Source organism: Camellia sinensis, chromosome 3, assembly GCF_055761805.1.
Source record: "Camellia sinensis isolate YWXY chromosome 3, ASM5576180v1, whole genome shotgun sequence".
NCBI lineage: Eukaryota > Viridiplantae > Streptophyta > Magnoliopsida > Ericales > Theaceae > Camellia > Camellia sinensis.
In genome coordinates, this window is record NC_138963.1 from 145438222 (window position 1) to 145451756 (window position 13535).

General features: G+C 35.5%; 1 protein-coding gene across 1 annotated transcript; it reads right to left on the reverse strand.

The window, feature by feature from the left end:
• Nucleotides 1-9742: 9742 nt before the first annotated feature.
• LOC114298366 (B3 domain-containing protein Os07g0563300) lies at nt 9743-13025 on the reverse strand. Its single transcript, XM_082917707.1, is given in 9 exon segments — nt 9743-9865; nt 10112-10181; nt 10647-10821; nt 11030-11126; nt 11427-11722; nt 11724-11782; nt 11921-12260; nt 12625-12723; nt 12903-13025. Coding segments are annotated over 9 exon segments (1275 nt in total). The 5' UTR covers nt 13011-13025; the 3' UTR covers nt 9743-9834.
• Nucleotides 13026-13535: the final 510 nt, after the last annotated feature.

Sequence of the window (13535 nt, forward strand, 5' to 3'; positions counted from 1 at the left end):
GAAAAGCCGTTTTTACATTAATTTTTTTAAATAAATATGTTATGACAAAAAATATTTTTTAATAAAAAACGGTTTTAGAAAAATCGTTTTTCACATTAATTTTAAATTTTTTAAAATTTATATTTTCAACTTAAATATGAAAACTACCAAATTTTTTTTTAATAAAAAGTGGTTTTAAAATATAAAGTTTTTACATTAATTTTTTTAAATTTAAATTTTCAACACAAATATTTTTTGACGACAAATATTTTTAATAAAAAATGGTTTTAGAATTTTTTTTTTTTAATTATGTTTTCTCATGTGCGAAGGTTGGACTTGGGAATGAAAAGATGAGTAAGAGAGCAGCAATTTCAATGCATTCAAAGATGGGTTTCTTTAGAAAATTACAGCACAAATAAAAATAAAAATTAAAACGTAATGCTTGCTTTGAGTTTTCTAAAATATTTTTTAGAAAATTCTATTTTCTTATTTTTCAAATTTTTTTGTTTTTGTTGAATTTTTTAATATTTTAAGTTTTTAAACATACCTAGCATAAATACACTAAATGCCAAAAATACAAACAAACAGAAAAAACGAATTTTTGTAGTTCAAATTTTTTGAAAAAAAAATTCCAAAATCACTTTTAAAAAATTTTCAAAATTTCAAAGTGTTTACAAAACCCACCCTAGAGTGGGAATAAATATTTTATGTTTAAAATATATATATATTTTTAATGTGCACTATATTTGGGAGCTTTTTCCATATTAAGCCAAATTATTATCTTAATTCTCAAACTAGGCCTAGTTTGGACGAAATTTCCAAATTAGGCTAAAGCGCTATTACAAAACACGCTTTCACTATTTGGGGCCGAAAATTTGATGAACATTGAAAGCTTAATACAAATAAAAGTGTATTTCTCCACAAATAAATTTTGTCAACATTTTTGTAATAAAACTTAATACATAATATAAGAAGTCACTAATTTACTAAATACTCATACATGCGTGAAAACAACATAACTGAAGTTGCAAATCTAACAGTTTTCAGTTACATAGGTAGTACAGACATAAGTCTCCCACAAAAATACATTCTGGACACCATGAACTGAACACACAATACATACATCCTGGACACGATGAACTGAACACACAATACATAAACATAATAGTTAGACAGACAAATATTAGGTAGACAATCTGACAAACTCATTAGGGAAACACTTAGTCTAACACAGACATTACATATTAATGCAAGTTGTTATATTGCCGAAGTGTAGACATTAACACCTAATTCGCGCTTAAATCGGCAGGTGGCTCAGAGTCTGAACAATCCGAAAGCTCAGCGTCAGAGACAAGTTCAGGATCCTCCATGATACCCTTGATAGCCGCAACATTTGGTTCTGTTCTGTTCTTCTGGGCATCCTTCTTAAGTATGAGTAGCTGCATATCGCGGGCCAATCTACGACCCATTTGAGAAATCTCACGTTGTAGTGTTTGACATAGTCGATCAACATTATCAGGATCTTCCTTTTGGATCTCAACAGAACGTGCTTTTGGCACCTTCAGTCGTCTTTCCCGACATAATCTTTCGTTTTGCACTCGCTCTATAAATAGTGCGGGCCACTTAAGAAGTCTAGCCTTTGCATAACCATATCCTGTTTGATTTTCTGATGGATCCTCCACCAAACCACATGGATCTCGATAGTACTTGGGCATGACAAAATGTCGCTTCCCAAACCTATCATGATAAGCACAAGAGGCATCCAAGAAAGGAAATGGTGGTTCATCTTCAGCATCGCCACTTCCCCTTCCCCCTCCTCGTCGTGACCTTTCATCCCTTTGCAAGTTCCTACCACCTCTGCGACTCCCACTCCCTCCCATGAACCATGTAGCCATGCTAATTTTTTAAAACAAATGAATGATAATTTCGTAGGGCGAAATAAGTTGTAAGGTTGTGTCTTCACCTTTAGTTGTTTATATAGTTGGTTATGAACGGCTTTAGGAAGATGCCTCTGCATGGCAGTCCCACATATACGAACAAGGTATGAGTTGTCACTAGAATGGAAAAACAGACTAAATCAAATATTGTGTGCCAAGTCATGTGACTTGACAATGCATCTGCATATACTGACAAAGTAAGAGTATGCTCACTGTAAGGTAAATCAGTGAATTCACTGTTGCCATGTGACTTTTTGAATTGAGAATCCCACATATATCAATAAAAGATGAGTTGCCACTGTAATAAAAAAAAATCGATGAAAAAATCGAGAAAACCAAATCCTGTGCACCAAGTCACATGACTTGACAATCCATCTGCATATACGGACAAAATAAAGGCATGGTCACTGTATGGTAAATCAGTGAATTCACTGTTGCCATGTGACTTTCTGAATTGAGAATCCTACATTTATCAATAAAAGATGAGTTGCCATTGTAATAAAAAAAATCGAGGAAAAAATCCAGAAAACCAAAGCCTGTGCACCAAGTCACATGACTTGACAATCCATCTGCACATACGGACAAAATAAGGGCATGCTCACTGTAAGGTAAATTAGTGAATTCACTGTTGCCATGTGACTTTCTGAATTGAGAATCTCACATATATCAATAAAAGATGAGTTGTCACTGTAATCAAAAAATCGAGTAAAAAATCGAGAAAACCAAAGCATGTGCACCAAGTCACATGACTTGACAATCCATCTGCATATACGGACAAAATAAGGGCATGCTCACTGTAAGGTAAATCAGTGAATTCACTGTTGCCATGTGACTTTTTGAATTGAGAATCCCACATATATCAATAAAAGATGAGTTGCCACTGTAATAAAAAAAAATCGATGAAAAAATCGAGAAAACCAAATCCTGTGCACCAAGTCACATGACTTGACAATCCATCTGCATATACGGACAAAATAAAGGCATGGTCACTGTATGGTAAATCAGTGAATTCACTGTTGCCATGTGACTTTCTGAATTGAGAATCCCACATATATCAATAAAAGATGAGTTGCCATTGTAATAAAAATAAATTGAGGAAAAAATAGAGAAGACCAAAGCCTGTGCACCAAGTCACATGACTTGACAATCCATCTGCATAAACGGACAAAATAAGGGCATGCTCACTGTAAGGTAAATTAGTGAATTCACTGTTGCCATGTGACTTTCTGAATTGAGAATCTCACATATATCAATAAAAGATGAGTTGTCACTGTAATCAAAAAATCGAGTAAAAAATCGAGAAAACCAAAGCCTGTGCACCAAGTCACATGACTTGACAATCCATCTGCATATACAGACAAAATAAGGGCATGCTCACTGTAAGGTAAATCAGTGAATTCACTGTTGCCATGTGACTTTCTGAATTGAGAATCCCACATATATCAATAAAAGATGAGTTCCCACTGTAATAAAAAAAAATCGAGGCAAAAATCGAGAAAACCCAATCCTGTGCACCAAGTCACATGACTTGACAATCCATCTGCATATACGGACAAAATAAATGCATGGTCACTGTAAGGTAAATCAGTAAATTCACTGTTGCCATGTGACTTTCTGAATTGAGAATCCCACATATGTCAATAAAAGATGAGTTGCCATTGTAATAAAAATAAATCGAGGAAAAAATAGGGAAGACCAAAGCCTGTGCACCAAGTCACATGACTTGACAATCCATCTGCATATACGGACAAAATAAGGGCATGCTCACTGTAAGGTAAATCAATGAATTCACTGTTGCCATGTGACTTTCTGAATTGAGAATCCCACATATATCAATAAAAGATGAGTTGCCATTGTAATAAAAATAAATCGAGGAAAAAATAGAGAAAACCAAAGTCATGAACTACTTGTTCTGTTTTATGTGTTTTAAGTATTCACATAATTCAACATACATTAATCCATTCATTAATTCAGAACATTCATTAACTTATTGCAATTTATTAAAGAAAGTCATGAACTAATAAATGGGCAGTTATAAATGTAGTTATTTCATAAACTTTAGGTTCATAAAACAAATACTTGAAATACATTCGTACGTTAGATGAACAACAACATTGTCTTACACTCCAGTAACGAAGATACGAGAGAACATACAAACATATATGAAAGATAAAGATGTTTGATTTCTCATTCCTCATCTGACATGTAGTAGTCAGAGAGATATTTTTCATTGTTTAAGACATTATTTCGCTCAATCACTGTCAAATCTCTGTTGCTTGCTTCTGCCATTTCGGTGGCTAGCTGAAGCATGAAATGTCGACATCTCCGCATCAACATTCTGTTGTTCTCCTTCTTAATTCTGCTAACTGCTTTTTCATAGTCACTCACATTTCGTCTAGCCATGGTTAATGAACGACGATGAGGTACCGGTGCCCCAAAGTTACGTAGATCATTAAACAATCCTTCTTGCTCTGTTACCCTAAATGCCCATTCTGCTCGGATACCAGCATAATAATCCTTCGGACTCGAGTACTTTTCGCTCTTGTAGTCATAAGTAAATGGAGGTAGCAGCCACACTTTTTGATTTCTTTGTTGGCGTGAACTTCCTGCACCTCTTGAAGACATTGTTCATAAAATGAACAAACAAATAATAATAGTAATTGTAGATATATATTACTATTGTTATGACTTGAACAAACACCATACTAGGGGTATCGGTATTTATAGACATCATAGTGGGGGTTAACTAGAGATGATCTAGTGACGATAATGCATGCTGGGGCACTATAGAAGAAGTGATACCCGTGATATTATGACATGTTATGCATTTCATGCAATCCTGAGTACTCGTGACGAAGTGTACCTGTGATGTAGTCACGGACGTGGTTGTCAGATAAAATCATATGCATCAAGTGGCATGCATCTATGCATCACTGAACAAAGTCACATGCATCACTGCACAAAGTCACATGCATCACTGTATCACTGCACAAAGTCAGATACATCACTGCATCGCTGCACAAAATCACATAGCATCTGAGGAAAAAATAAAGCATCCAAATTATTATGCCTGTTCAAGCCACTGTCGAGCATCACCAAGAAATGTTGGACGTATCACTGCGCCGAAGTACAATTTATTATCGTACCATACCTACTGTGTCCATGTGAATTATGCAATTCATAAAAATTTTGAAGCGGTGTCAGAACAAAATAACAATAAATTAATAAATATTTCAATACACCTAAAAAGTAAACAAATTTTGCTTGTAAAATATTTTAAAAAATTAATAAATACATAAAAGTAAAAAAAATTGTAGAAAAAGTGGTTTGAACAATGGGTAGAAAAATATATTGTAGAAACATATTGTAAGAAGACAAAAAATACACTTATTTAGATCATCCCAAACAACCTCTTAATTTTCAACTTGCCTTTGAAAGAAGGTAAAGTTACATTTTTACAGCAGCCAGGCTGACACCATCTGTGGCACAACAGCCGATGCTACATGCCTTAGATTCGTTCATGACTTGACAACAGTGGAGTCCTGGCATCCAAATGCACTGTATAAGGCCAGTGGCATGCATGTGATCGAACAGGAAATGCTCTATTAATTTTTTGAAATAATTTTTCACAAATTTTTTACTTTTTGTTTTGAAATAGCAATAAATTATGCAATTCATAAAAGTCGAAGTGACAACTCCTATCAAGTTGATGCATAGTTCTTCAGGTCATAAAAGTTGACATGACAACTCTGATGCATAGTTGTTTACAATAATTTCATACATACACCTACCATGTATATATATATGGTATAAATATCGCATCATACCACAACAAAAGTTTTACAGCTATTTCGAGCGATATCATCATGAGATATACGGTGGTTGATCTATATTCAGCAATGGGTCGCTATTGGGTTGCAGATGGAGATGAATTTCAATACCCATTAAATCCAAATTTGCGTTACTCGCGTGCCACCATCAATACCATGAGAGCTGAGTGGGAATTTCGCATAACTCGAGCAAACGTTCTCGTTGAGTTATGTCGTGAAGTTAATATTAAATTTCCTCACCGGTTAGCCATGCGTATGCCAACTGACACTCCACAGTTGTTGCAAAGGGCATTGCATCGTATCCGCGACGAAGTTAATCGCATGACCCAACGTTTGCAAAGGTCCTCACTAATGAAGACCGCAAATGAGCGTGCCGAAGATGGGTTAATGGATGATGCACACCAGTACTTCGCCTGGAGCATGGATGTTATGTATGAATCTGATGTTGAGATGTCAGATGATGATGATAATGAATGAAATTGTTTGGATGAATGACCAAACCATTTATCTTGTAATGGATTTGTAATGCTTATTCTCTATGTTATCAATGAAAGGAGATATTTCAATTGTTTTTGAATAGTTCTTGTAATTCTACAAATAGTTCAATGAATGGATTTGTGTACTTATAGATGTAGTTATTTCATAAACTTCAGGTTCATATAACAAATAGTTGAAATACATCCGTACGCTAGATGAACAACAACATTGTCTTACACTCCAGTAACGAAGATATGACACAACATACAACCTAGAAGTCGGACTAAAATATTCAAAATGCCCCAAACAGAGAAATTGGCCAATCAATCCCAACAGCCGCACCATTATTAATCAATCTTCCATCATAAACCCTAACCCTAATTTTCTCTATTCAGCCTAACAAAACTTCTTCAATCCAACACACTTAACCCTACTAGTTCAATAAAATATAAACTACCCTTAACAACAACTACTCAAAACAAAAACCCTATTAAATCGGACTTCAAATTACATGTGCTATATATAGCAATGTTTTCTCAAGGCTGATTTCCTCTTCCTCTTGTAATTCCTGGTATGATCTGAGAATTCAAAAAAAGTTTGAATTTGGAATTGGAAATGAGAGATCGGATTGGATTGGATTGGTCTTACAAAGGATTTGAAAGTCACTGCTCAACATAAAAACTAGAATAAAAGAGCTCAAGATAAATAAGAGGTGCAACCATAAAGAAAGGAACAAGCCTTTATCATTATACACAAAATTGTTAATAGACAATTCTACTTCATCAAGTTATGCTGCACAACCAATAAATTCCTCCGCTTGTGCTTTAAAGGGTTGAGAATCAACAAACAGAGCATCTAACAAAAAATGAAACAGGCCTCTAGGATCATAGACTCATGATCATGAAAATCCTTGGACTTCAAAACATTGAGAAGATCATGCTGAAGGCACACTGCAGCCTGCTTGAATACCTCAACAATTGAATTTGTCATGGTGTTTCCTTGTAAAATTTTAGGGGGAGGGCTGAGACCTGATGGCCCCGAAAGAGAAGAACCTAAAGGCTAACCAAGAGGAGTAAGCAAAGATTATTTGTTAGATTGAGCAGGTGACAGACTCGGCATTGCAATGTTTGCTGCTTCAACATCAAATGTGTCGACATCTTGAGGGACAAAAATGGGATGAAATGCAGGGACAACACCTGAGAAGAAATGCAAAATAAATTTGAAACTTGGTTGCCAGACGTGAAGAAAAAGCTAACTGAAGTGTATATTCATACTTACAACAAAAGAAAGGCTTAGGAGCAGGAAATATCAGGCATTGAGATGGTGAAAACACAAGCCGTCCACACCAGCCCTTAACATTAAACCCTAAAATTTGACATATGGTCGTTCCCTTCAAACAATTATCTGTCAGGGCCACTGTGGTCGTAGGCAAGGCAGAATCATTGTGGTAGTAAGTAGAACCTACACAAGGTGAATTCATATAAGAACCACATTAACAAAATTATTTCTCCACAACCATTCATTCATTCAATTATTCATCCAAAATTATTTCTCACCTGTAACCTGTGCATATACAAAATTATTTCATTCAATTATTCATTCAAAATTATTTCATACAATTATTTGTCACATGTAACCTGTGCATATACAAAATTATTCATCCATCCATTCATTCATTCAATTCTCAACCATTCAATAAAAATATTTCTCCACAGCCTGTAGCATTCAATTTTCAATCATATACACAACTTAACTATTAACCGTACATATCAAAGAAAATAAGAATCCATAAATATAGTATAATCTAACAAATACATATACTATCCGAACCAACAATTACAATTAAAACTAAAAAAAAAAAAAAACTTAATAACAAAACATATCAGCTGTACATGTTTTCCATAAAAAAAAAATATAATGTAAATTGCGCCCATGCAAACATCATCAATTTGGCCCAAAAACATCATTGTATCCATGCCAACATTATCAATCTGCAACAAAAACCAGTGAGGTAAGTAATAAAAAATGCAGAGCTTGATTTTTTTTTAAACAGAATATGGTTAAATTTATTTAACAAGTCGAGTTAGCTTATGGAGAAGGAAAAAATTAGATAACTAACTCAGATGATTTTAGATGAATAACACAACGAATATACCAATTGATATACCAAGACTATATTAATAAAAATCAGTCAATGATTCCTTTCAGCTTAACATATTGTTATTTCAACTAAAATAGGCAAATAATGATTTATGAGGATAGAACACACAATATCAATTATACAACAACAAAGTGAGTTTATCAATTAGCTTTTTCGCACTGTTAACGCCCTTTTTGCTTGTTCGCACCCTTAACGCCATTTTTCAATTAAGTTTAATGCATTTTCAGCTCTAACTCCCAACCTGCTCGTGCTAATTACATTTCGTCTGTTGTCACAGGTCCTATTTGTCACAGGCAATGTAGCCGTGACATCCGTAACGTGGTTCGGGGGCTGTTTCGCAGTTTCGCCCCTTTAACGCCAATTTTCGGTTAAGTTTAAGGCGTTTTCGGCTCTAACTCCCAACCTACACGTGCTAATTACAATCCGTCTATTGTCACAGGTCCTATTTATCATGGGGAAGGTGGCCGTGACATCCGAACGGTGGTTGAGGGGCTGTTTTGTATTGTCGCTCTCTTAACGCCCTTTTTTGGTTAAGTTTAACGCGTTTTCAGCTCTAACGCCCAACCTACACGGACTAATTAAATTCCATCTGTTGTCACAGCTCCTATTTATGATGGGGAAGATGATCGTGACATCCATATGGTAGTTTGGGGGCTGTTTCATATTTTCGCCCCTTTAACGCCCTTTTTCGGTTAAGTTCAACGCGTTTTCGGCTCAACTCCCAACCTACACGGGCTTATTAAATTCCGTCTGTTGTCACAGCTCGTATTTATGATGGGGAAGGTGACCGTGACATCCATACAGTAGTTCCGTCTGTTGTAAAGTTTTGCAAATCAGAAAGAGCATATATGAGTAAAAGTAGTTCCGAGTACAAAAATATCAAAGGATAGGTTAAGTAGATAAATGATTCCCATCTTTGGTTGGGAAGTTAAATTTTGTTCTTTTGTTCTATTGTTAATATTTACCTAAGTTGAGGGTACGATGGTCATATTGCCATGTTAGGGTTTTGTATATATATTTGACTGATGTAAAGTTGAGGTTAATGCTTATTTCAATATATAAAACTTCTTCTTCTTCCTCCTAAATCTCAACCCTAAATTCCTTCATTTTACGTTATGACTGATGACATCTAAGGAATTTAGGTAAAATTCCCAAAAATTTCTTTTCCACAAGAAACAACTGAATTATTTTTCATATGTGACTGCTAACACCCTCCAAATAGTTGACATTTCATCTCCAAAACCTCACTCTACAAAATCATCACCCTAACCTTGTACCCAAGGAATGAATATGAAACAGTGCACCATAATTAAAACACAACACATGGGATAAAAGCATGGAACTACCTGCATGTCAATGGAAGTGCCAGTAGTAACAAAAAATAACCCAAGCAGCAAGCCTCTAAATGGCCTTATATCAGCTTCAATCTGTGTTCGGAAATTTGTTTCTGCTAATAATGCCCCAGCCAAAAATGTTCCAAGCTGCACAAAGAAAGAAAGAAACGAAGAAAGAAGGGAAATATTAAGCAATACTTGAGCAGTAAAACAGGAAGCACGAAGAAGCTAAATTGATTTTTTACTGATTACAAAAAAGAGTTCAATTAACTTAATGATAGAAATGTAATTTTTGCATAAGCCATGCTGCAAATTCGCAAGGCCAATGCTGGCAAACTCTAACGAACTTATTTAATCGACAGAGCAACCTTGAGATACCTACAACAAAATTACCTGCAGGACAAAGCAACCTTCATGGTTTTGGCATTGTGGACAGTTTTGCTCTCTATCCGACTAAATGTTACTGAAGAAATAAAATCAAACTTCAGCACAGAAATAACTCACTATAAATTCAATCAAACACTTCCATGGGCCACTTAGGAGAGGGAAGTTGAAGTGAAGAGACAGCAATTGAAAAACCACCAAAATGCACAAGCATAACTTTTATGCTACGTCACTAAATGATCAAGATAGGCATTAACAATTCTTTTCATCAGTGAACAGAGATAAACAATAAATTATGAAAGATATTCAAGCAATACCAAACCATGCAGACAAAATACTCCAAAGATGAAAAGGCATGGATGAATAAGGAACAACAGTAAGCGAGGTCTCAACCAAAAGGACCACGATAGTAATATGTTACAACATTCATCTCAACCTAAAAGCATCACTCTCAGCTACATGGAAGGGAACCATTCAACTAAAGCAAAGGTTGGAATCTCCCAAAGGGTTGTTTTTCTAGCATTTAACAATGTCAGAAAGTTACCTACGTCACCAGCTTGCAACTGCATTGACTGTATACAAGGAGTGACCCCCTCTAGAACATACATTCTGCTGTTATTGTTGGGCCAAAATCGGAATTGAAACATCCATTCCTTCCCTTTTGAATCCTGGACTTTGAGAGGCAAACCATCTGGCTGAGAAATTGGCGGAAAGTAAGCCTGTTTCATAGTAAGAATACACAACTATATCAGGAATGTTTAAAAGCTAGAAAATGTTACCATCCGAATTTATTTATCCAGTTTTATTTGAATAAACATTTTTTTTTATGTATTTATCAAACGGGCTTAATTGATTTTCACTTAATACATTTAGTAGTGCTAAATTAGGTTATCAAACACTACCCATAAATTAAGCATGAAAACTCACCTCTGCGCATTTTTTTGGAAGCACTAAGCGCCCTATCCTCCCTGCATCACTGGCACTTAACATCTTCTCAAATAAAGGAGTAATTACAGAATTTGAACTTACATGTGGTTAAGGTTAATAAGGTGCTAAACTGCTTAATTACAAATTAGAAAAATTTAGGATAACAAGAAACTAGATTGTTTAATTGCACATTAAAATAGCCTTTTCACCAAATAAAAATAAAAATAAACTTTAGCATCTTCTGTGAAAACCAAAAAATTAAACTTCAAAGATTTTGCATACAGGAAATCTGAATTCAGAACAACCTGCTTCTACAACTATAATCTTAAATACCAATATCATTGGGTAAACATATCATAAAATCTTAAACACAGCACCATGTAGAACAATAGGATACTCTCCAGAGATTTGCTGGAGCTCTTGATCAGTTATCCTGGGCCAGTACCGGGGAAGTAACTGATTTCGTGATCGGGCATCACCTCGAGGCCTTCTATTTCGTATCTGAGTTTCCCCAGAGGAGTCGGCTCCATCATGCCCACAGAACTGCTTCCCAATTAGAGGTGGAGGAGTTGGTCGTGGTACATGAGTGCCAGAAGCCTTTGTTTGATCATTTGCAACATTTGGCGGCACAGAAGATACAGCCAAACTATAGTGTGAACCAGAAGTGTCATTTTTTGAGAAGGTCAATTTTTGAGAAGGTCAATTTCTGAGGAACATTTACACATGGATTAGCTTTCTCACCACAGTTGATTCCTGCAACAAAATGCCCACATCAAGATAACCAACGACTCATGGTGAATATTAGAAAACTTTCCCCTGGATGTAGGAGGAGCATAGCAAGTAATAAACTTTCATTCATTGGATCATATATAGGTAGGAAAAGATCAATACCTGCATTCCCATTTTCAAGTGTTTCGGATGTACCAAGCTTCAGGGTACCATTCATTAATCTTGCAGATGAATCATCTACTTTCTTCTTCTCCAAAGAAGAGGCAGATGGTCGCTCACTGCTAACAAGTCTATCAATGCCACTTGGTATGTGAACTTCAAAAGGCATCCTTGGTTGCAAGTCAGATTGGGCAGCCGAAGAACTGAATAAACTGGGTGCTTCCCGCCATGGCACTAGACCTGATCCAGCCATCTGACGCCAAGTTTTGGTAGAGAGGTCTTTAATTCTTTCAGGCATTACAGGAAGGAAGAGAGAAGGTGGAGGCCAGGCAGGATTTGGTGTCTGAAACATGCAATAAGATATTGTACTGTAACATGATTTTTTGTAGACGCAGAGGAGCATAATATTATTATGTGACAGTTGAAGCAGGCTGCTAGATAATCCTTAAGAGAGAAAAGACACTAGACCTGGTCCCACCCCGTGCCCATCCATAATTTGAATCAATCATATGATAAGCTCAGTTTTAGTTGCAGTAACTAACTAGTAAAAGGATATCAAAACAATTCAACCCATAGTAGAGAATCAGCATTAATACATGGAATTTGCCTGGCAAGTTTCACTAATATGGCATTACTGATAACCCAGTGGTCGCAAAAATTAAAAAAATAATAATAAATAATCATTAAAAAAAATGTAGAAAACTCACCAAAATGAAACTTTTTCTTGCACACGTTATGCACTCAATTCCTCCAGCATCCAACAGTACAAACATATGGAATGACACGATGCATCCACAATGAATTTACTGCAGAGAAAAAAAAAATAACATTAAAAGATTTGCAATAAATTACCATATGACAAGAAAGAATTAAAATTTTTAAAAAAGTCCTAGGAAGACACAATTCACCTAATCTCATGTCAACTCTACAGAAGAAAGCACGTGAATCAACCAAACTAGCCAGGAAAAATAAAATCTTCACTTACCTTCCCACAAGACTCGCAGCACCTCCAACCAGAAGCATCCAAGTGGAAAGTCTCACAGAACTTTCCCTCCTCATAAGCCGAACTAGAGCCATGAAAAACTATAGTCATTACCTCAAAGTAAAAAAAAGAGAGAAATGGATACATGTAAAACACATATAAAATGATCTTTGAAACATCCCAAACTGTTAAGATAACACAGGTATGGAACATTTAATTGAGGGATATGGTAGTTTTGAATTGGATGCAAACTAATATTAGCACCTTCCCCATGGGGAAAGGAAGGAAAAGAAGGTGAAGAGTGATGAATTCTGGTAAATATGAATATCAAATCATTACACATTCGAGAGCAATCATTTTGGTAAATAAAAATATATCATCAAACCACCATACTCAGCCACAATATAATGTGTACTAGATTTGACGTTGATATTAACTGTAAAAGTTTTGAGAATACTTTTCACATATATAATACTGCCAGAGAAAAAAAAAATACACACTCATTAAAAAAGTTGAGAGTATGAAGGACAGTGTAAGCAATATCACTCCCCTATGTTCACCAACACATGTAATTCGCAAGTGGTGTCCTCTGCCACCTGTTCCCATTACAAAGGAGGCAAGAGGATATCATTTGCC